We start from the raw sequence: 26309 nt of genomic DNA on the forward strand, positions 1-26309 counted from the left end.
TTTTACAGCATTTTTAATGACACACTAAAGTTAATGTAATGCAAAGCATTGCTTTATGCACACTATGTACAACCCTAAATCTAAAAAACTTGGGAAATAAAAATACTGCATTGTTTCATGTTTTGTCTGCCCAACTTCATACATCCATCCCTGCATTTCACATTTACACTCTCTATTTGAGGCAAGTCCAGTACCCATACCTTTTTCTTCCTCTGCAGCCATGCCTTTGTAATGTGTGCAGCATCTAATTTTACATTGTCTTTTTCATTGAAAAGTACAGCTCTAGAAAAAAAAAGAGACCACAGTTTCTGAATCAGTTTCTCTTATTTTGCTATTTATAGGTATATGTTTGAGTAAACTACAGACAACATTCCTCCCAAATTCCAAGTAAAAATATTGTAATTTAGAGCATTTATTTGCGGAAAATGAGAAATGGCTGAAATAACTAAATGCAAGATATAGAGCTTTCAGATCTCAAATAATGCAAAGAAAACAAGTTCATATTCAAGTTTTAAAAGTTTAGAAATCATTATTTGGTAGTTCATTTTTTTTTTTTTTTTTTTCTTCACGTTTCAGTTTGGCATAGTCTCCTCCACCAGTCTTACACACTGCTTTTTAGATAATTTTACACCCCTCCTGGTACAAAAATGGCTTGTGATCATCCATCTTCCTCTTGATTATGTTCCAGAGGTTTTTAATTTGGTAAAACCAAAGAAACTCATAATTTTTATGTGGTCTCTCATTTTTTTCCAGAGCTGGAAATTCCTGGAAAATGTGTGGTCTTGGAGGCAGTTTAAAATCCTTTTATTATTATTATCAATATTATTATTATTATTTAAAAAAAAAACTTGACTAGCCCTTTATTGTCTCCGTCCCAACTTTTTTTGGAATGTTTTCCAGGCTGAAATGCAGGAATGGAAGTATGTTAAGTTAAGCAGAGAAATTGTGAAGTATCTTGGGCTCAAATTGTCTGCAATCAATTAAATGTCAAATAAAATAAAACATTTTGCTTATATTATTGGCATTTTGATACTATTCCAACTTTTTCTTGATTTTGGGTTTTAGATGTACAAGTCTAAACTAAACAAAGGAATTATGTAAAATTATCAAAAACAAATATTCAAGCACCTTGTTGAATCCAGTGTTTTACCTTTTCACAGGCTTTGACAATGAGAACTTTTACAGATTTGCCATTATGTCAGAATTGCCATTATGCCATATTATGTATCACTGCACTTATGTGCAAATACAGGTGCATATCAAAAGTAATTCAGTTCAAAATATGAATCTCATACAATATATAGATGTACTACACAGAGAGTGATCTATTTTAAACCAAGTCCTGCCGGAAAATGAAATCTGCATCTCCATAAAGCTTGCCAGCAGAGGGAAGCATGAAGGAAAGACTTCATAAAACACAGTGGACCAACACCAGCAGATGATATGTCTCTCCAAACCATCACTGATCATCAGTAAATTTTACATTTCATTTGGAAATCAAGTCTGGAGGAAGAGTGGAGAGACACACAGTCCAAGCTGCTGGAGGTCTAGTGTGACGTTTCCACAATCAGTGATGGTTTGGAGAGACATGTAATCTGCTGGTGTTGGTCCACTGTATTTTATCAAGTTTACAGTCACTGTGGAAAATCTCACAACAATTTATGCTTCTCTCTGCTGACAACTTTTACGGAGATGCGAATTTCCTTTTATAGCAGGACTTCGCACACTGCCAAAAGTACCAATTAGTCTTATATAATATTCTAATTTTCTGAGATACTGACTTTTGGGTTGTCATTAGCTGTAAGCCAATATTTTTAGATATAATACTTTAATAGATTACTCTGTGTACTACATATTGAGGAAGTGCACTTCATCACAAGTACATCTTATATATATGAATATATATATATATATAGAGAGAGATTTTCACATTTTAAACTAAATTACTGAAATGACAAAACTTTTCAATGATATTCTCTTTTATTGAGACGCACCTGTATATAGTAGGCATACCTAATAAAGTGGCCACTATTTGCAGGTACAAGGTAGATGACAGCCTAGGGTAGATGTTACTTCAAAGCAATGAGATTGGAGTGTTTGTTGAGGTGGAGTGGAGGCATGTCATGCTGTCTGCCCTGCTGAAACTGGGTGAGTAGAGTCCGGTGAGTTGCAGGCCTGTTTCTGACCCAGCTGTGCTCACCTCCCCACTGCCTGAGCCACAGACGCCCACACAATCCCCAGCCTGGCTGGGGCTGATCTGGCCGGGGGAGGTGGATGTGTCCATGATCGCCAGTGAGTCTGGGGCCAAGCTGTCGTCTCTCAGCTCCTCCCAAAGATGACCTGAAGAGAATGAGAGTCAACAGTGAGTCAAAACTGTAGTATGTGTTTCAGGTCCACAGACCTGCTTTACTGTCTATAAATTTCTTATGATTTTTTTTTACTTCAGAACTTGTTTTATTAGTTTCCCCATCATCCTGTCCACTAGGTGACAGCACTTAGGATACAGCATATAAGTAGTATACTGTTCTCTAACCCATAAACAACCAAATTAAGTAGATTTAAAAGAAATCCATAAACTAATTTACATGAAAAGAAAAAAAACATGAACTTTTAATGGGTGCCAATGTAAAAAGAATAGTCAACACCATAACAAAAACAGCTTTTTTATTTTAAGGGACGAATGTTAAGGGACCATTAAGGATTATATTTTCTGCAGTAACATGATCGAAATGTGTCACCAGATATTACAGGTACTAAACCCCTCAAAAAAAAAAGAAAAGCTAAAACATGGAAGGGGCACTGGGTGATGTATGGGTTTAGAGGAGGGGCAGGAAGGAGAGCTGATTGGCTGAGGAGGAGAAGGTGGGAAGGAGAGGGTGAGATTGAAAATACTCAATATAGTTTTTGGAAATTGGACTCCTATAGCCATTTTACACACTCGCTCGCACTGATTACTAATTGTTCCGGTAAGTAACGATTACTATTCACAATTTATAATGTAATTTAAAAAAATACAAGGATTTTTTTTTTTTACCAGATTTTACCTGGCATCAATGAAGAGATAGCATGTGAGTTGTGGGCAGGTTCTGATAAAACTACAGCAGTAACAGGGCCTGGGGATACAGCATTTAGACTCACTGGTGAAGTGGTAAAACTGACTCTGCAGGTGTAGCTGCTCCTTGTAGTAGTGTGTTCTCCAGATGATGTCTCAATGGTCTTCTCAATGGTAGAAGATCACATTATAAACACATGACAATGTGCATCAATGGCCACAAGGAACTTCTTCTGTTCAAATAGACCAAAAGAATGTTTGTGACCCTGTGGCCAATCCTAGGTAGGTGTAGCCAGGTGTGGCATGGACTCCTGGACAACAGAAGTAACTTTATGCAAGTTCTTTCATGTGAACAATTTGACAATGACCTGAATGCAACCCACTTACACAGTAGGGTCAAGTACTGGTAAAATTTGCGAAACCCCAAAGATTATGCCAAGGGCCTCATGCATGTGAAATGAATGCTATGGATATTTCTTCTCTATCTGGCATGATATGGTATATAACAGCGGCAACCCCACAGGCAGAAGCATTGCACGCTTACTGTAGGGCAGTATAAAATTTGTCAAGTGACAATTTTTTGGCAAAAGTAACACTGATCTGTCCAACTCCTGGCTTTGTCCTGACAGAGCAATTGATGCAAGGTAGCATCCAAGCTTTTCAAGTGCTCTACTTCAGTTTTTTCTTTGATTAAAATATCGTTCAGATAACACTGAACTTCAGCTGAACCACTCGTATAGGATCCATTGCTCTTTGAAAAAAAAGAGATGGTGCAGATGTGACACCATGTGGCAGAAAACGGTAGTTATAAAGGCCTTTATGTGTGACTTTATGAGTGAGAAGCTCCTTTGACCTGTCATCCATGTGACCTCCATGGAGGTCAAGGTAATCTTTTTATTTTTTTGTCCTCCAGCTAGCTTTCTCCCTCTGTTTGGTTTGGTTTTACACAGGCATAAACCTAAACGCACCAAAATGCGCACCAATAAACCATATTGTCTCCTTTGATTGGTCGGAGTTGTCTGGAGCAGCAGCAAGAAAGTAAATATAGCAAGTAGATTATGTAGTTTTATGTAGACAGGCCTTCAGAGATTTAGGCTTAGGTATCTGGCCTAGTGTCCAGTTTGATGGTAATGTTTTTAATGTTTCCAAGTTCATCTTTAAACTCTTCAGCACGTTTGTTCAGAATTTCTGTCTGTCCAGTTTCTTCCTTTTACCTCATGCGAATTGCAGGCCAGTATAATATGATTTTATTCAGCCAAGCACGAGCATAATTGGATAATCCCCTTTTACACAGAAACCCCTCTCACAGGAACCTGTTCATCAGTGCATGTTTTCAATTTTAATTCCATTTGCCTGGACAAAGTAGCTATCCCGATCTGTGTGGTCAATGTGAAATACTCAAATACTTTCTTATTTTACTTTTTGGAAATTTTGGTTATCTATTCTTTAATAGAGTAAATATTTTTCAACTTACTTTTTGCTTCTACTCCTCACATTTTCACACAATTATCAGAACTTTCTACTCCTTACATTTAAAAAATTCAGACTTCAAAATCATTTAAAACTTTTATATCTAACCACCTTTAGGCAGGATTTTACAGACAGTTTTACTTAATGTTATTTACTCTTAACTTTTATTTCTAATATATTAGTTCTTTTCTCAGTTCATTTCCTTTTCATTTCTTTCATTATTTTATTATTTTTTTAAATAGATTTGTATTATTGGTTTTTAACTTATTTGTTTTAGTTTATTTTATTTTTTATTATTATTATTATTATTTTATGTATTTATATATTTTTTTTATTCTACTATCTAAAAGTTTAATTTTAAAAAAATTAAAAAGCTAAATTTTAACTGTTTTTTGGTTTTTTATTTTATCTTCTTTTGATCTTAATTTCTTATCAATTAAACCAAGTTTTATTCTTATTTTATGTTTCTTTTTTTATTCCTATTTTAATTTTGATCTATTTTATCTTTAATTCACTGTTATTTTAAAATGATTAAATGTAGTTATTATTTTCTTTGTCATGTCAATCCCTGTATTTGTAAATGCTCGGCTACATTAAAAATAAAAGATTGATTGATTGATTGATTGATTAATTGATTGAAATGTTCCAAGGCCTTTAATTATCTAACTACCTTTATTATGTATTACATATATAAATGCTCTTACCCTGAAGCTGCAGATCTGTTAGACTGGGGTTGAGCGTGTCAATGTCATTGCTCAGCTCCGCCTCCATTAGCAGTTCCTGCATGCTGCCCGCAGCGCTGTGGCTGGCCTGCAGAGCGGCGCTGTAGCTGGGTGGGGTGTGTGCAGGTAAAGGAGAATCCAGGTTGCCTGTTCTTGAGGGGAGCTGTGTGCTGGGCTGCTGGCTGATGCTGGGGTAGAAGGAGAAGGCATGGGGGTTGGAGGGCAGGTAGGGGTGCTGTGGGACAGCTTGTGTAGGTAAGCTGTAGTGGGTGTACTGGGGTTTCCTGAGGTGAATCCCAGGGCCATAGGAGGGAGGCATGGTGACTCTGGGGAACTGTGGGTATGTGTGGTTGTTGAGGTGAGAAGAAAGGGACTTCTGCTTCTCTGGTCTCTCTCCGAGAAGATGATCCAGCTCTTCTGTAAGAATGAGAAACAATGGATCAATCAACATTTATAAAAATAAGTTATTTTTAATGGTTAACAGACTGATATGACAAATAATTCCACACTTATTAACCTCACCTGGTCTGGCCATGCTCCTGCGCACCGTCACTGGATCTTTCCTCCTCCACTTATGCAGCTCCTCCTGCATCTTCTCCACCTTGGCTGGGTTTAAAGCCCACAGGCAGCCCTTTCGAGATGAATTCCCATTCTTGTTCTCTACTTTCTCAAAGCACTTGTTAAGGGAGAGGTTGTGGCGGACAGAATTCTTCCAGCCATCAGGTGCTGTCTGCTCAACCAGGAGATAAATATTAGACATGTGAGAAAGTAGCCATACAGAAAATATATGCATATGGGCAATTCTCTGAGACAAGTGCATTTAGGATCATATTTTTCATGAAACAAAAATTATTTAAAGATCATTTCATCATCATGCCTTCAAAAATACTTTTTCTAATACCACAATCTGACTGTCAAGCAGTTTCCAGTCTTGACTTCATATTTCATCTAAAATTATGCATTGACAATAACATTTTATAATGCTTATATATATATATATATATATATATATATATATATATATATATATTTTTTTTTTTTTTTTTTTTTTTTTTACTTTCCTGTAAATTATGCATACAGTTCAATAAACGTAAACATTTCCTGCATACTGTAATTTCCGGGCTGTAAGCCACAAATTTTTTTCACAAACTTTGAAAACTGTGGCTTATATAACAGTGCAGCTAATATATGTTGTTGTTTTTTTTGTTTACTGGCTAATGAGCTTCATTCCGCCAAAAAAAAATGACAGTTTAATTTAAAAGGTTGGAAATCTGAAATCTCTTTACTTACTGTAAATAAACAAAAGTGCTTTGCTCACCCAAAAAACTGTTTTCAATAAATAAGGTGTATTGATTCATCCATGACTCGTCAGGACAACAGAATATTTGCAGATAATCGACATTAACGTAAATCGTGCTTTTAAAGTGGCACTCTGAGCTAAATGGAAGGCTTGGATGAAAAGCGGAGAGAAATAATTTACCAAAACTGGCCACATGCGAATAGCAACTTTTGCTCAAGTCTGCGAGTGGATGCTGACAGCGTGGAGCAGTGTCATAAAATCCATTATCAGCAATTGGGTTTTAAAAGGCTGGACTGCTGCATGATGAAGAGGATAGCACAACCTCCTCGAAGCACCGCACGCACCAAGGTGCCTCATGGTTTGGGAGCCGGAACCAAAGAGCAACACAGGCTAGGCTACCGGTAGCGATGCCTCCACAGCAAAATCTGAACTACTTTTTCCTTTTAATATTACGACTTTACTCTTGTAACGTTTCCTGGTGGGCTTCTGTATTTTTTAAACCAGCCATTTCGCAGCACTTGTCGAGATACATAATGTTATTTTGGTACATCTAGTTAAATTTAATTAATTTAATTACTGCACTACCTCATATCAACAGCTGGTTACTTTCACACTTTGTATAGTTTTTGTATTTATATATTAATGTATATTTTCTTCATTCAGCATTTTTTTACTTATATCTTATAAAGTATAGTTAATATTTTAAATCTACGTTAGAATCTTTTTCAGAATCTATCTATCTATGAACTGGTTGATTTGTATTCAGGATTTGTATTGATTTCAAAATGAAGTTCAGGAAAGAGACAATTTTATTCCCTATATTTTGACAGTTGCAGATTTACTTGACTTTTTCTATACTTTCTATTACAATTACAATTATGACTTTCAGTAACGTTCCTTATGAAAGCCTTTTATGTCATTCTTGAATAGAAATCCTCAAGCTTTAGGGGTGTAATGTCAGGCAGAAAAAAGTGACAAAAATCCTGCCCTGTTAAGGAATTAAACACACCAGTCAGTGTATTTGCAGTGCTGAGAATGACCCATCACCCAAATAATAGTGTGGAAATATGGAGGTGGTTTACTTGCATCTATTCTAATGTGATTTGATACATGCTGAGATACATAGAGATAGCAGGTAGTTATGCCATTTTAACGCTTTAAGACTTAGATTAGCATCTGTAGCAGGCATTCAATAAAAAATGCTGCTCAAAAACTAAAATGTAACAGAATGTTTCTAGGTACATTTTCTTTGAACATGAACATTTCACCCATGTCTTTACATTGATTGGAAGACAGAGCTCGTCTTTGGTTTGTGTAGGCATAATATACCAGGAATGTAACCATGGCTTCAATGTAAAGTTGCTCTGATGCCTGGAGCTCTGTTTGTGATGTGTACCTGGCAAGTCAACAGTAATATAATGAATGGCACACTCATTACCTAATTCAAATCATCAGTCTCAAAACACACAATCAAAACTAGAGCTTTATAATAACTATATTATAAATCGAATGTCAGAGAAACAGGGTCGACACGACAACTTGTGGCGTGTATTACCCTCCCTTTTACCAGTTGTACCAGTACCCTCAATACTCCCGTACACCAGTGCCCTGCAGTTTGTCTGGAAGCGACCCAAAACAGTGTCATGCTGTAAATCCCTTCTCTTGTTAAGCCTACCTGGGAGCAGGACCAAGTTGGCAGATTAAAGCACTGAGATCAAGCTGCAACGGGCACGGTCTGCAGGAAATCCAGCACTGAACGGTATTTGTGCTTGTGATTCTCAGTCATTGATCATGACTGGGGCTTTGCCAGCCTATTTTCCAATGAACATACAGTAGAACTTACTTGGAGTGGGTATAAATATGGCACAGATAAAACATCTTGATACTTAAATATCTTGAGACATTTTTTGTCTTTTTATTATACAGAATATTAATTGCAATGTTTTCCTTCTAATTCAGCAGGTCTGTCCGCTGGGTCCGAGACTTGTAAAGCTAAGCTAAGCTAAGCTAAGTAAACAAAACTGTAAATAAAAAAAAACATTTTCTTTTAAAGTAAAACAAGTGTCAGATGTTAATCTACACAGATTTCTCTCCTGAAAACTGTTTATTTGGGTGAGTAAAGCGCTTCCGTTTATTTACAGTAAGCTTAGATTTGCAGATTTCCACTAATGCGTCTGACAGAGCTACACTGAGGAACCCTGAGTGTAAGCCAGGTAAACCAAGGCGATATTAGCTAGTGGTTTGTCCCATGTAGCTTGTTTCAACACAGTAAATATGCAGACTACAGTCTGATATACTCACCCCTAAACGAATGAAAGAGCAAGAGCTTAGCGTGGTTAGCAGCTAATGCTAATGCTGCTCCAGCAGTGCTAACCAGTGTTAGCAGCAGCCTACAGGCTGATAATACTCACCTCTGACTGGCAAAAGAGCTAGCACTTAGTGCAGTCAGCGGCTAATGCTAATGCTGCTCCAGCAGTACTATCTGGGGTTAGCAGCAGGCTACATTTTGATATTATTCAACTCTTTGATATTATTCAACTCTGCTTAGCACAAGTAGCAGGTAATGCTAATACTGCTACAGTATCTGTGCTGGAGAAACTGGAACTCCTGTATAGCACTGTACTTCAGTGGAGTGGCTTTACTGCTTCTTACAACCTGACTGGTAATATTCATACACAAGGGGCACCTGATTATAAGGCGATTATAAGGCGCATGAAAACATGGATGCCCATGTAGGTCATTGTTCTAGTCTGCACAGTACAGATAAGAGGTGAATCCAGAGTCGCCTACTCATTTTGTAGCTCCACCCCTTTTCCCAGACCAAGCGTGCCTTTATTGAGACTACAAAGCTAATATTGCCCCGGCTTCTTATGATATAATAGAATGATATTTCAAATATTGATTTCTGGGGAAAAGGTAAATTAACTAGAAATGAAAAGACAGTAGAACAAAATGTGTTGGAAAATGAGCTGATATATCATTAAAATATATATTACAGTAACAGTCAGTTAAGGCGCTAGATATGTGGTGGCTTCACAGATGCTGTTCATGCTGTTCTACAATCATTGGGAAATACTATTTAATTATCCTTAATGATTTAAGATAATAACTGCTAATGATAATAAGACCCTCCACTCCTGTATCATTCCTGTTACACCACAAAAAAAAAATCACTGACAAACAAAAAATAAAATGGTAACATTTATAGTAAAAAAAAAAATAAAGTTTAGATTGTAGATTTTATTTTACGTCACTTTGGAGCATTTCTATTTTCCATTCATCATTGAATTGTCACTCAATTCTTAAAAAATTAAAAACCGAAGAGGTTTGCATTGATGGTGTTTTTCTTAACAATTTAACAATGGGCTGTTAATCAGCTGATTAGTTGGTGGGAGGAAAAGCACTAAAAAAGTGCAGGGCAATGTGCCTCCAGGACCAGAGTTGAGAAAAAGAAAAAAAATTAAATCTAATTAATCACAGTAACACTGTAATATTACATTTTGAGTATGAATGCGTCTGCATTTTCACATCCAAAGCACCACACAGCATAAACACCCAGGAATCCAGTCTTTTATTTGGTGTGCATTAGTAGTGGTGTAGAGGAGGAGGTAAAATCGTGAGAAAAATATAATACTATTTTGATTGGTGTACCTTGAAGTATGGAAAATGCTCCGTCATGAAGCTGTAGATTTCACTCACTGGCAGGCTGCCAGTTCTGCTGTTCCTTAGAGCCATGAAAATGAGAATACTGCAGAAATACGAGGAAAAGAAAAACATTTACACTGCCATATAATGATTTATTGATTCCTTAAGTTGCTTCAGTCTTCATAAAACATGCAGCACTGAGACTTTTATGAGCTTCAAAAACAAACATTAGAAAATCAGTCTCATATAACTGAATAAATACACAGCAGAACACAGTGTGCTCCGTAAATCTCACTGATCTACTGTCTTCCATGTCATTTTCATGCTCTTAATCATGACACACTACAGAATGATCATTCTGAGTAGACAAATTTAAACCTTTAAATAGTTTGATGAAAAGTTACAAACAATAGAATCAAAGTATGTTATGCAAACTCAAATCAGGGACAGTATGCTAAATACTTGCTAGATTCACCCACCCATTAACATCACCTGTTTGAAAGAATGTCATTAATTTTTTTAACCTTATTACTAGCTCTAAACTGCCTACATCCTTTGCTTTGGAATGTATTGTGATGTAATAATGTTTAATTCAGCACTCACCATGTGCCATTTAAGTTTCCTCCTCTATTCTTTATATTGGACAAAAATATTGCAAATATTAAGTATGCAATATGTTGATTTGGTTAAATAGCAAAATTCATCAGTAGTTCAGTGATAAATCATATCATATAATCATTTCCATACCAGGAACAAAGCATATTGTCACTGTCCAATGAAAAACATATATCTCCAAAACTGCAACTTTACAAGAGAGAGATATAACAATTCTTAACTATCAATGGATGTCAGTGTAACAAAGAGTTTATTTCAGGTATTTTGGAGAGTTTTTATTGGTCCATTTATCAAGAAAATGTGATAGAGTTTAAAGGACAGTTTGCGTCTTAGAATTACGTAATAAAAAAATAAAATAAATAAAATAAATAAAATAAATGAAGTTACTTATTTTATTTTACGGGGCAGTGACAGTATACAGATCTGGAAAAACATTAATAAACCATTTCAGTTTCTGAATCAGTTTCTCTGATTTTGCTATTTATGTTTATGTTTGAGTAAAATGAACATTGTTGTTTTATTATATAAACTATGGACAACATTTCTCCCAAATAAAGATGCAGAGCTTTCAGACCTCAAATAATGCAAAGAAAACAAGTTCATATTCATAAAGTTTTAAGAGTTCAGAAATCAGAATATTTGGTGGAATAACCCTGGTTTTTAATCTTGGCATGTTCTCCTCCACCAGTCTTAAACACTGCTTTTGGATAACTTTATGCCACTCCTGGTGCAAAAATTCAAGCAGTTCAGCTTGGTTTGATGGCTTGAGATCATCCATCTTCCCCTTGATTATATTCCAGAGGTTTTCAATTTGGTAAAATGAAAGAAACTCATCATTTTAAGTGGTCTCTTATTTTTTCCAGAGCTGTATGTAAAGAGAGCATAATTACCAAAACATTTGATTTATTGATTTATTTGTAAAAACAATTATTATAAAGCTTAAGTTCTAAGACTGCTGCACTCTCAGTGGCACCCCAGACATTTTTCATATTCAGTCTAGAATCACCACAGGCTGAAATTGGCTCCCACTGGGATAGGTAATGGAAATATCTGCACAAGTAAGAGAAATTTAAGCTCTGATTTCATAAACTGAGGACACCGGCAGTTCATCACACACCTGCGTGCCTCAGGGAGTGATTCGTTCTGGGCAGGTGTGTTATTTTAGTGCTGGATGAAGTAGGCCGGAGGCACATGAGCCTACCTATAGGAGTAGATGGGTTTAGGGTAGAGGGTCTGCGCTGGACTTTCTTGACTGGTTTGAGAGGAAAGGCTTTGGTAGGAGAAGTGCGAGCTGCCCACTAGTCCTCCAGATGGGTATTCACCTGAAAACTATAGAGACCATCCACACAAATTGTACATCATTAGTTCATGTGTAATGGTGTGTTATTTATACACCAGACAAGTAAAATAAAGAACGCATTCAGACTCTGTGACACGTTGTAATTCTTGCCCATATCAGTGCACTGAATCACACACTGCTAATAAAGCTTCTGTACAAAGCCGCCCACATATTTCCCCGCACACTGTACTCATGTTGAGCTGTCTTGTACTGGTCTTTGTAGTTTGACACTGTGAAGATATGGGAGAATATCCTGCCAATGTTTTGATTGCAGGTATGAAACAGTTCCAAAATATCCCTCAGTGTTATCATTTGACGCATTTCTTCCTTGCTGACACATGTTAAGGGTTCAGCTCAGAGAGCGATATTGACATTACACAGTAAATAGAATGCATTATGAAAGCTTTGAATCAAAAGGGTGAGAACAGGCCAAACCACCTTGTACGAAACAGAAAGGCTCTTTATGTGGCTGTAGTTTTTTCTTACAAAAAAAAAATCCCCAAAGCCCCCAGTTTACCGCTTGATGGAGGGTGCTGTATGCATGGTGGGTGGACGATGAATAGCTGGGCGGCTCTTCAGGCCTGGTTTGCATCTCAACAGGACTCTGCTCTGCTCCCTGTCCCAAAACCAAAATACACCATAGGTTTATTAGCACCACTACATCAAACTCTTTCTTATCTCTATTTTGAATGGCTTCAAATTAGAGCATGATGTGTTTATTTTTGATCATCATCAAAACCTTATCCCAACTGTGAAATATGGTGGAGGTTGCATCATGGTTTTGGGCTGCTTTGCTGCCTGGGCAGATTGCTGTTATTAACAGAAAAATGAATTCCCAAATTTACCAAGACAATTTGCAGGAAAACTTAAGACCATCTGTCCACCAACTGAAGCTCAACAGAGGATGGATGATGCAACAGGACAACGACCCAAAACATAGAAGTAAATCAACAACCGAATGACTTCAACAGAAGAAAATACACCTTCTTGAGAGTCCTGACCTCAACCCAATTGAGATGCTGTTGTATGACCTCAAAAGAGCGATTTACACCAGACATCCTAAGAATATTGCTGAACTGAAACAGTATTGTGAAGAGGAATGATCCAAAATTCCCCCTGACTGTTGTGCAGGTTTGGTCTGCAACTACAGGAAACGTTTGGTTGAGGTTTTTGCTGCCAAAGGAGGGTCAACCAGTTATTAAATCTAAAGGTTCACATCATTTTCTTTTCCCCCCTGCTGCAATGTGAATGTTAACATGTTGTGTTCAATACAACCATGTAAACATATCTTTTTTTGTGTGGTATTAGTTTAAGCATAATAGTTTTTTGTCTATTGTTGTGGCTTAGAGGAAGATCAGAACACACTTAATGACCAATTTATGCAGAAATCCAAGTAATCCCAAAGGGTTCTACAATCCTTTTATTAACTGTATTTTCTTATATCAATCACAAAAATCTGACAATGAGGTAAGCACATTTTTTTATGGTAAGATTTCACAAAAAAGCAAACACAGTGTCTCAAAATGTGTGAAAAAAAAATTGTCTTAAATTTGGCGTCTGAAAAAGAGTATAAATTTCAAAAAGAAATTTTTGTGCATACTTTGAGTTCAAATTACTTAATAATAGGACCATTATTCCTAAAATCTGATTTAGATCATTTTTTCTTTTGTTTTTTTGCAGTGTACTAAACCAACCCAAAAAAACAGCCAATCTCAAGGTTCAATGTCATATCAGTTCTCTTCTATTAATTTGCAAAAAGAAAACTCCAGCCATGGTCTCTTCTGGAGTTTTTACTCTTACCATAAAGATGGAGGACTGTACACTGTTGCTGAGGGGGGTCCAGGCATTATGTTCTTCTACTTCCTTTGTGTTGCTGAGAGCTGGAGAGACTGAATCAGTCAGCTGGCACTCTCCGAGGCAGCAGTAGGCTCCTCCAGCCCCAGTGGCAGCTCCATCGCTGTACTGCCTGCTGTAAGGGTGGAAGCGCTTGTCTTTGCCAGAGTCAGATTCTTGACTCAAAGAGCTCCCATCCACACTGTGCCTGCGGAAACGCTCTGCAGGACCGCTCTTTAACATGTAGGTGGCGCTGTCTCTCTGAGAGCTACAGACAGAGTCTTCTGCAATGCTGGGCTTGGGACACTAGAAATGAGAGACGAAAGAGAAGAAAATTCTGATTTAAGGACCAGTGTTATAGCAGTATTTAAACTGATTATGAAGTGTTATCTCAGGTGATGGCTTGGGCCACACCCACACGGGTATAAGTTGTGAGGTGTTATCTTGTAAGTGTACATAAGCACTGGCCAGTTTGCTTATGGTAAGGCGACACAAATTATCAGTTCAAGAGTTCAAGTGAGACCTGATTATGGTTTCTAGAGATTCATAGACGTCATTAGCACTCAATCAATTACCAGTGGACAGCGCAGTGGGTGGAAATGATCATGACCAGAAGCATCTGGTTAGAACTGTCTATGTGCGCAGGCAAGCAACTCTGGTAGAAATAATTTTTACATTCAATGCAGAAAAACCCAAACATTTGCATACCAATCTTGCAGGTCCCCACAGTGCAGTGTTCTTTAGCTTCCTCAGGATTCACATTCATCGTAAGATAATTAAAATAAACAAATTTCACCAAATTCATGTATTTCTATTGTCACAGGGCCATTCCACCGGTGCCATCTGCTTGTTGTAACTCTTCCAAATTAAACATATGTTTTTATATTCTTCAACTCTGAATCTAATAACATGTATTTAACTACTCAAAACATGTTCTGGTCGATCTCAGGCAGCTTTACTTAATTCTTTAAAAAGTTTCTAAGCCGAAGATGATTACAAAACTCATGTGACATTTACAGTAAAAAAGCATGTTTAAAAACAGGTCCACTAATTCCTTTGATTTTCTCCCAAGAAAGTCTTTATTTTAAAGAAATGGTTGACTGCATGTTCAAATAACTGATATTTATGACAAAAATCACTTCTGTTACTGGCACTCAGTCCTGTTACCTTTTATGTTTTGAGTAACAGGAATTGAAGTAACAGGAATGAGCTGTTAAGCACAGAATTAGCAAAAACATGAAAAATAGCTAAATGGTGAATGTGCTAATAGCATAAGAACACTGAGCACATTCTACTGTATTTAAAAAAATAAACTAGTAACATCAAATAATTAATTTAGGTAACAGGAAAATGTGTTGAGATTGACCTCCCCAGTCATAGTTAAAATAAGATAAAATATACAGAAAAACAAATAAGGGAACTGAATTTTGGGCCTCATTTGGTCTTCAGAAAAAACAACTGATGTCACTTCCTGTTGTAGATGTGACTTGTAGAATGTTCCAGATTGTTCAGATGGGGTAATGTGTTATAGGAATGAGTGAAAACCAGGGACATAACTAAAATGTGAATTTTAACTTTAGATATTATGGATTTATTATGAAAAAATATCTTTAAAGCAAAGACGGGATTTGGAGCCACACAACAACAAGGATTTTAATAATTCATGGTAAAGTTAGAGAGTAGGAACAGGTAACAAATGCTATTTATTTTATTAATATATAAGTAGTTTATATTAATATTTTTAATGCCATATTTTACTTTCGCAATTGGGTCAATATAGAAGACTCCATGTTTAATAATAAAATGTGTTTTAAAGCTATTTTTTGTGCACATTTATACATGTAATTTCCTGGGGACAGAAATTGCACCGATTCAGTGGAATGGCCCCATAATAAAATCTTGGAAAACAAGCTTCTTGAAGTTTTAACTTTCAAACCTGCCAGACTATATGAGCTCCTTTAAATGAAGAGCATCACCTGCTCCTGATTTAACTCGAACAGATGGCATAATTTTATTTCAAACTCATTCACGAAATAAACCGGAGGTGTTTCTTTTTCGGTTTAAAAATGCAAAGATATATAAAGGCCCTTGATCTGATAAGATTACATTAAAGCATTTGCCGTGAAATATAACCCCCTCAGGGTTGTCATTAATTAATATAAATGAAAGGAACTTTGATTTAATGACAAGATAAAACACAGGCACGTTGGCTCCAGGGCACTATGTCCTTGGATGTTGTGTTCTGCTGAGGTTCACGTCCTCTTCATGCAGCAGGAGCATAAAGTATGTACGTGCTACCATATGCAGCTGCCTGACGGCAGTAAGTTATGTGAGGCGGCAAGTACAAAAAAATAGTCAAATGAAATATACATAAGCCTGCATGTGTACCATAGCATCCAGACATGTTCATTTCTGACTAGGGTGAAGGAAAAGGCACACCTGGGACAGTGGCATTTGTAGGCAGGGGTTCACCAGCAGGGCACTTTGAAAGCTCTTGGGTGGGCTGCTGCTGACCACAAATGGAAAAGACTCAGTAGACATCAATCCCCAGCACTGTTTCTGCAGAGTGACCATAAGAAAAGAAGACATCATTTGGACAAGTTTTTTTTCTGTTGCACAGATGGAACAGACTGTATGTACTGTATGATGAGAGACTTGTGTCAGGAATAATTAACAGAAATGTTGTGATCATGTTCATATAAACAAAATCTATGCTGATTATATCTGCACTAAAAATTTAAATATGCTTCAAATATGCCAATACGCACTACCAGAACTTTTACGTTTTACTTTTTGGTATATTGGTACATTTTCCTATGAATCTATACTTCTCACATGCTGCCAGTAAGTTAAACACAGTAAAGAACCAAAGAATCACTTTTGCAAGTCAAACTTAGATGCAATTAATCAGATTAATCAGAATATGTATTTTTAGTTAGGAAAAGGACAAAACAGTAGTCAAAAACCAAAGGCAGAACCAATCAGAAGCTCAATTTTAGCAGGGGAGAAGACAACAGAGAGCCAAATTCAAAGACTGAACTAATCAGAACCTTTATTTAAGCAGGGGAGAAGACAATAGAGAGCCAAATTCAAAGACTGAACCAATCAGAACTTTTATTTAAGCAGGGGAGAAGACAACAGAGAGCAAAATTCAAAGACTGAACCAATCAGAACTTTTATTTAAGCAGGGGAGAAGACAACAGAGAGCCAAATTCAAAGACTGAACCAATCAGAACCTTTATTTAAGCAAGGGAATGACAACAGAGAGTCAAACTCATAGACTGAACCAATCAGAACCTTTATTTAAGCCAGGGAAGGGACAACAGAGAGTCAAACTCATAGACTGAACCAATCATAAGCATTATTTCAGCTGGGGGTGGGACAACAGAGATAAATCACAGAGGCAGAACCAATCAAAACCTTTATTTCAGCTGGAGGTGGGACAACAGAGTCAAACTCAGAGACTGAACCAATGAGAACCTTTTTTTCTATCTGGAGGTGGGACAACAGAGACTCAAATTCAGAGACTGAACCAATGAGAACCTTTTTTTTCTAGCTGAGGGTGGGACAACAGAGAGTCAAACTTGGACACTGGACCAATCAGAATCTTTGTAGCAGCTGGGGGTTGAGTAAAGAGTCAAACTCAGGCTACACTCACATTATCAGTCTGAAATGACTCAAATCAGATTTTTGCTTAATGTGTGCCAGATCTGATTTTTTTCATGGCTGTGTGAACGTGCCAAATCTGATTTTTTTTTAATTAGATTTGAATCACTTTCATATGTGGTCCTAAATAGGATATATATATCTGACCCATGGACATGCGACATAAATATGAACGGTCAAATCGGAATTCATGAGTTTTTTTCTCTCGTACCCACACATCTCTTGGTGCAGCTGTGCAGCCTTAGCTGCAAAAACAGCAAAAGCAAGCCACCTGGCCTTTTTTCACCTCCTCGACCTGAGCATGAACTTCAGACCAGCTGTTTGCTGTTTCTCCACTCCAGCAAAAGATGCTCCACATATGAGCTGCTAACGCATTCATTTCCCTTTATAAAGCTAGAAGTCGTCTCTCAAATATGACTGTCAAAATAGCCAAATCCGATCTGAGCAAAAATCTTTGAGCAATGTCAGAGACTGGACCAATCAGAACCTTTACTTCAGCAGGGGATTGGACAACAGAGAATCAAACTCATCGTGAGGGGCGGGACATCTGAACTGTTAAACCTGTGTGAATTCTGTGTGATTCATTGAAAGACTTTCTGCAGCTCACTAAACTGCCAAACAATTTTTATTGCAAGTATGTGTGTGTGAGTGTGTGTAAGTGAATGTGAGTGGATCATGTGGATTCTCCAGTTCTGCAGACACATGAATCACTCATGCCAGATCAAGCTCAAGCTGTGATTAGGACACACAGAGGATGCATTATATACTGGGTACATTTAGCCAGTAACAAATCTTGTATTAAAGATCTGGAATAAATGTTTTATTTGATATGTTCTGATCACTGCATACCAGAAAACCTCACAAGACCTGCCTATTCTGACATATTTGGGGTGGAGTTTGGGGCAGCTTGGCTGTAAAGCGTGAAGCCCCAAAAGTTAAATCAGAACTTTTGACCACTGCAAGGATTTAAGAAGACTGTGACTGTGAAAGGCTTGGTAACGGTGTGGGCGCCGGGAGTTTCTTTGATTTTACAAACACTGAAAACCAGGGTTATTCCACCAAATGTTGATTTCTGAACTCATAAAACATTATGAATATAAAACTATGAATCTGAAAGCTTTGCATCTTTTTTGTTAATTCAGCCATTTCTCATTTTCTGGCAATAGCAATATTTTTTATTTTATTTACCTATAAATAGGCCATTTGACCTTCTACGTGTATTTGAAAATTGAGAGCAAGACCATGGCAATTAAACTCACATCCCCACAGCCTCTGATTTGATTCCAAACATTTGAGCAACAGTGTATAAACTGCCATCCTGTAACCACCAATTTTATTAATTTAATTTCATTTGCGTAATATTTACCATAATTTACTATTATCTATAATCTGTTCACACACTTTCTACATTCAAATCTAGTTAAGATATATTCATGAAACAGGAGTATCAGATGCTCCACTTACAATTAGCTGGAACTGTCCTGTAACAGTGGACCTGTCTAGGCTGCTCCATCAGCTGTTCAGCCCATGTGACCACTCCAGGGCTCTTTCACAGGCTCACCACTCTGAAACTTTTGACAGTGATTGAATCTGTTCCTAAGTGTACACGTAAGCACTTTCTCTGATAGTGAAAATGTCTGAAAAGGGGGAAATGTATTTCTTAATTTTAGCCTCCTGATACCTGATCGTAAGATATACGACCACAGGTGAGTTCCTGGAAAAGTGGCCTACTCTCACTTACGGTAAATAGGCTGCAAAGACTGAGACAAAAACTCATTAAAATCACCAACAAACCATGAAGCATTTGTCACACAAGAGCCAATATATTTGCAGCGTGGAAGTAAAGTGAAATGGAGATGGATGAGTTGGACTTCATGCGAAACACAGAGGCAGTGTAACTGAGTATCACAGAGGAAGTTGAGATGTCTTTATGCTGATCTGTGTGACCGGCTTTAAAAATAGTCCTTAGTGCAAAGAGAAAAACGCTGATCACTCACTAACTGCTCCACTGAAATGACAACTGAGCCAACAGAGATCACTTTCTTTATAAATGTAAATGCCCACTCTTTGATTAATTGGGAGATATTGTCACAACCATGCCAAAGCTTTTTTTTATTTCCTTACATCATTGGATACCACAAGATGACCTTCATGACCTATATGTGCAATGCATTGAAAATGAACCAATAAATCTATAGAGTCTATAATTGTTCACAGTGGCATGAAACATATCTGTTACTGTAAATCACTTGGATGGAAAGGCCTGATTTCCAAAATGCATCAGCCAAAGAAACGCGCAGAGCGGAGACCCGAGAGAGGGAGGAAACGAACTTGCGCCGAGCGAGAGCAAGAGTTAGAGTAAACAAAGCTGATCAGAGAAGCTTGGCCACCCCTTATAAACCGGGGGGAGAGATAGAAAGCAAAAACGGCTTCCCAGAACTGAACGGGGAGTGTTTAAGGAGGTTGTGGACTGGGCTGTGGTTCCGCCGGGAAAAAGGAGGAACCGGGTGAACAAACAAAAAGGTAAACAGAAGAGAGCACCCCTCCCTCCCGTCCCAGGCCAGTAAGCTACCACATCATGTGGAAGACTAGGGTTCAATTTCCAGTCTGGGTGACTTGATCTGCCTTTTTGGCAACCATATAAACATTTTTGCATGTAGGTACATAAGCGGTACCTACATTTGACCTCTTATGCTTTGCTATCTTTTTTGTTCTTTTCTTGCTTTGTGTGCATCACAATCATTTTAATTTTCAGAGTGATAGTCAGTTTTATATGAGCACATAACAGCTAATTAAGGAAAAAGTTTGAGGTCATCATCTGCACTTCTTTCATGGAGACTGTGAAAACAAGCTGCAGCCTAGACAAGCTATGCAAGACCTGATGACTGTAAAATTTTAACAGAAAGCTTAAACCTCTTAGGGAGCATGTATCAAAGAAGAATAATGTCTGCAAGGCAGTAATTAATAATTGTAATATTATATAATCTAAACATTGTTATGCCACATTTGTATCAGATAAGATCACAAGAGATGTAAACATATGAACTGATATAATTGTGATGATGAGACACAGTTAGGGTTGATTATCTTGCCATTTTGCCTCATGTTTTGGACTAGTTTGAACATGACTAAGTAAAGACTACATGCAAATCTTCAGATACTATAATTTAGTTTTAAATAAGTTCACTGTTATAATTAACTGTTTGTTGATCCAATTATTTCTTTTTATTTTAAGTTATCTTCAATTCCTGATCAAAAGATTCAACATTTAACTAAAAAAAAAGGTTTTATCGTTTTAAAATTTTCTAAAAAGGGAAAAATATGAGATGTTTTAAGATTTAATATCAGGTTTTAACATAGTATGGCATGTTTAGTAACAATTATATGGGAAATAAATTATAGAAAGTGTGTAAGACATCTGGACCTCCAAGTGGGTCCTGGTCATAAAAACTGTGTGAATATGATCATTGATGCTCATATATTAAACACACATTACTTATTAATGCTGTAGATTTCAAACACAGTTTTCATTGGCCAGTGCCCCTGCTAGTTTTAAAGTACATAATACAGTTCCACAGTATGAAGTACCTTTAAATAGTGTAAATAGTTTGACAGATTAATGTTTTACACAATCCTTAGGTTCTTCCTCCGTATTTATGCTCATAATACTCTTCCTTATCTCTTGCTTGTTTCTTGCATGTCAATGCAACCACAGCCTGCAAACTCTGCCTCTTTACCCACATTTGATTGACACTTCAAATGGACTGTGTGTCTCCCTTTAGCCTTTCATTCATCATGTCATTGTGTTTTTTTTTTCATGTGCCCTCTCGGCACTTTGGCTGCAAGCTTTGCTCTTTAAAGGTTTCATCTCAGGTGAAGTCAGTGGGAATAATCTCAACAGCCACAGACACTTACCACAAGTGCCACTCGGCAGATCTGACGTCTTTTGTGGCACGTCTGTCACTAACTACCGTGCTTTTTCTGCTGTGTGAAAATTATGTGAAGAAAATGGCTTTTTTGTGGGATGTGATGAAGGATATACTTTGCTGAACTCTACAGAAGATGCACTTCTGGCCTAAGATAATCAGCTGACCTGTAATCAGATACAATGAATCCTACAGGAGATTAAAGTGGCCCAAATTATTTTATTTATATTATGGCAAATATAAATAAATAAATAAAAAATACATTAAATGTGATATTTTAAGATTGGTCACTTTATATACAGCTCTGGAGAAAAAATAAGAGACCACTTTAAAATGTTAAGTTTCTATGATTTTACCAAATTAAAAATCTTTGGAATATAATCAAGAGGACAATGGATCACAAGCCATCAAACCAAACTAAACTGCTTGATTTTTTGCACCAGGACTAAAATAAAGTTATCTAAGCAGTGTGTAAGACTGGTGGAGGAGAACATGCCAATATGCGTGAAAACTGTGATTAATAAAAAAAACAGGGTTATTCCACCAAATACTGATTTCTGCACTCTTTCTGAAAACTTTATGAATATGAACTTGTTTTCTTTGTAATATTTGAGGTCTGAAAGTTCTACATATTTTTCAGCCATTTCTCATTTTCTGCATGATGCAAGAATGCAACACATCTTTTTTGAGTTGACTTTATCAGCATAAGTTTCTGTAATACTTAAGTTATGTTACCTTAATTATTTCAGTAAGAAATGCAGTTACGTTTTACAGTGTAGAAACGAGATCTGGACCTACAAGATGATGTTGGTCATTTAAAGAGTTAAATATGTACAACAGAAAACCACAGCAAAAACCACAAAGATTCTGGGACAGCAGGTGTTCAAAATACCAATAAGCTTGGCAGTTACGAGCTAACTGCCAAATTTTGGGAGGAAAGTCCTATTTGTTTGTTGATGTGTCACAGCAGGTTAACCGCTATCAATCAGGAAGAATAATTAGATGTCTCCTGATATTATTTTTATATTTTGATGGCTACAACCACAAATTCAAGGCAATTTCTTCCGAACTTTGTTTACCACATGAAGAAATCAAATGAGAATTAACCCACAATTGATAACCTTTTTTTTGACAAATCCTAATGCAAAGTTATGTTGTCTTTCTTTAGAACATAATACATAAATGCATAATGTTTCAAACAGGCCTGAGGCATGTCACTGACTATATTTTGTTAGGTATCAACTGGATAAAATTTTTTTAGTAACAATTCATTTACATTCTCTGATATAAAATGTTCTGATTTTTCAAGCACTTTGCAACCATGGGCTTATATAATCCACTGTCTACAATTTGAAAATGAAAGTAATCAGTGCCTAAAAGAAGGAGGGGAGGGTTATACAAATAAAGCAAAGCATTTTCAGCTTGCGGTTTCTACAGTGCCGAATGTAAATAAGAAACAGATGTGAAGATCTGGATAACCATAAATTATCTTTGTGGAGAACTACTGATGTAATAAATAGATTAAAACTCAATATAACTCAAGATATAATGACATTCAGTAGTTTTAATTCATATATCTCCTGATTCTGATTCTAATACTGATAAAACACAAACATTACACGGTGTAGAAATTTTTACTAAAAAATACTTTTTTTGATGTTTTCAGAGGTTCTATTAAATTTAGTAAAATGAATAATAATCAGGAATGCTGCTCAGTAGTTAAATTGAGCCTGCACATTTTGCATTTGTGGAGTGCAATAAATATAAATTATAAATATCAATGAAAAAGATATTTATGTTAATATGTATGATCAAATTGGCAATACCAATTTGATGCAGATTCTATTCTAATATCTACTGCCTCATTACAAGTTCAGTATGCATTTGGATAGCATGAGTGTTTGAATGGGTGTAAAACACAGTGTTGAATGTATGCCAGTTCCTTGTGGTTTTTAGCACAATAACCTCATATCCTCAAAAACATTTTTTACTCTTCCTCTTTACTGGTTCATCTGCAACAACCAATTCTTTTTCACAAATTCCAAATGTCCAAAACACTTTTAGCAACTACAGCAACATCCCATTACATTGTAGACTTGCTATTAACTAAATTTGTGTGTATAAAATTTTAATTTTCACACAAAAAAAATAAAATAAAACATGCATTATCTGTTATACTCCCATCAGACCAGGGCTACACAATACTATATGACGATATACTGACCACGCTGTTAAAAGTGAGAAAGTTTAAAGTCATACATATACTTGTATTTGCGTGCGTGCAAAATCACAGGGCACTCTGACTTTTCTTTTTCCTGCTCTCTATGTCCTCTACATGCAACGGACACTTTGGAGTCCCAATACTACATGAGTTATATGCAAATTTAACTACATCAATGATTTGACACGGTACTGGTATGCAACCGTCTCCTTCCTGCACATACATGCATGCACTTGTACACATGCCTGTGACAAGGGCTCTCCAGATTCTGAACATGTGGGCCTTAAAGGAATCACAGATGTAATGAATATGGCCTGCTGCTAGAAATCTGTGCAGTATATGAAGGATGTGTATGTGAGCTCATGGGACACATAGAAAACAGTGACTAACTCTCAATTGAGAGAGATTTACAGCTGACACCAGTTCATTGTCTTTGCAACACTGCTAATATATGTATGTACAATAATGTTGATGTATTTTTTTTTTCATAAAATACAGTTATTAGCACCTTGGAACAATATGCACTTCTGTTAAAAATCAAGAATATTATAACAAATATTGCAAAAATGTTGTGCAGAGTCACAGCAGTGCCCTTGTGTTTTATTAAGATTAAAAATATCAAAAAAATGATATGTGACAAAACCATGTTGTACGTAGAATGTGTGCAGAAAGTGCTGTATAACTGTTATTTAGAAGTAGGATTAAAATGATGGTACACAATATAACGCAGTGTTACAAAATATACACCATGAAAAAAAAATATCAAAAAAGGACAATCTTGCCATATTTCATACTATATTTTGTATCACAGTTCATTGTAAATTTTAAATTAGTGTGTTGATAAATGATCAGCAATAATTAGGCTTCTTCAACAATAACCAACATGGCTCAGAATCTTTCATCATAACTAGTATGACTTACCTTCCTTTCACCAAGTGCCCTCCTCAAAGTCTCTTTTCATTCAGGACTTTCACACAGGTCATCCCATAATAAGCACATCATGCGCATACACACCCACAAACATGAACGCCCCCCACATAAAGCTCCTTGCTCTTGTTTGTTAGCTCTCTCAGTGTGCTGATGAAGTTTCACCTGAAAGAGTGTTAACAGATATCTCTCCCTCTGGCCCAGAGCCAACCTATAGGAGACACAGAGCCATGGGAGAGGTTCCTGCTGCAACAGGTTCTCCAACACACACACACATATACACTCTCACACACACACACACCTACATGCACAAAACAAGTTGGTGTTTCTATATTTGAAGGACTTCTATTGACATCTGTATTATTGTTATTATAGACAATTCATACTGCTCCCACACCAATCCTTAATTCAATCTTAAAGGGCCCATAACATAGACATTTACACAATTATTTTAGGTAGTATGTGAAAACTGCTAAATATTTCAAATACACCATTCACTCTCCGAGCCTTACAATCTGCAAACACAGCACATTTTAAAAAGATCAACTGTATGATGTCACAAAACTAACACATTTACAGCCTATCACTGTTTAATTCCGGTTAGAATTATAAGGAGTGTTTCAGCTTGTAACGTTTTTTGAATGAGATACACTATAGGGGAGCCAATCAGAACAGAGCTAATTCACATATATTGGTCTTAGGACCAGTCCACACATATCCTATTGTATGTGTTTTGGACTCAAAATGCAGTTTTTGGATCAATAAAAGTGAAAATGTGTTTCAGTGTTGTTTTAATGCTTATTGCAATAACAATATATATATAATATAACAATATACAGTATATATACCTCACCCCTGCAAAAATCTTTTCTTTCCCAGATTCATTTCTAAGCTCCAACTCTTTTAAAGTTGAATCTCCAACCCTTTTATCTGTTAAATAAATAATCACTGAATCTCAAATATCTTCTTACTACCTATACACTGAACTACATCATAAAGTCATAAATATACAGTATCTACAGGCAGATATAACTAGATTTCAGGGTTTTTCATACAGTTCTGTAAAATAAAATAAAAAAATTGATTTTGCTATTTATAGGTATATGTTTGAGTAAAATGAACATTGTTGTTTTTTTCTATAAACTACGGACAACATTTCTCCCAAATTCAAAATACAAATATTGTCATTTTTTGCAAAAAATGAAAAATGGATGAAATAACAAAAAAATGCAGAGCTTTTAGACCTCAAACAACGCAAAGAAAAGTTCATATTCCAAAAGTTTTAAGAGTTCAGAAATCAATATTTGGTGGAATAACCCTGTTTTTTAATCAGTTTTCATGCATCTTTGTATGTTCTCCTCCACCAGTCTTACACACTGCTTTTGGATAACTTTATGCCACTCCTGGTGTAAAAAGTCAAGCAGTTCAGTTTGGTTTGATGGCTTGTGACCATTCATCTTCCTCTTGATTATATTCCAGAGGTTTTCAATTAGGTAAAATCAAAGAACCTCCTCATTACTAAGTGGTTTCTTATTTTTTCAGAGCTTTATAAATACATGTAAACATTGTTCTATTACAAATATATAATGTTCT

At 36.4% G+C, this 26309-nt stretch overlaps 1 protein-coding gene across 1 annotated transcript; it reads right to left on the minus strand.

Moving 5' to 3' along the window:
* Positions 1-579: 579 nt before the first annotated feature.
* foxn1 (forkhead box N1) lies at positions 580-24839 on the minus strand. The gene is made up of 9 exons (XM_022683325.2): positions 24711-24839; positions 16416-16535; positions 13944-14282; positions 12661-12759; positions 12006-12133; positions 10196-10292; positions 5767-5974; positions 5227-5661; positions 580-2340 (listed from the first exon to the last, which is right to left on the minus strand). Exons 2-9 carry the CDS (start codon positions 16515-16517, stop codon positions 2075-2077), a joined length of 1674 nt encoding a protein of 557 aa, XP_022539046.2. The 5' UTR covers positions 16518-16535; positions 24711-24839; the 3' UTR covers positions 580-2074.
* Between the last annotated feature and the right edge of the window lie 1470 nt (positions 24840-26309).

This window comes from Astyanax mexicanus, chromosome 18 (assembly GCF_023375975.1).
Source record: "Astyanax mexicanus isolate ESR-SI-001 chromosome 18, AstMex3_surface, whole genome shotgun sequence".
Taxonomy (NCBI): Eukaryota; Metazoa; Chordata; class Actinopteri; order Characiformes; family Acestrorhamphidae; genus Astyanax; species Astyanax mexicanus.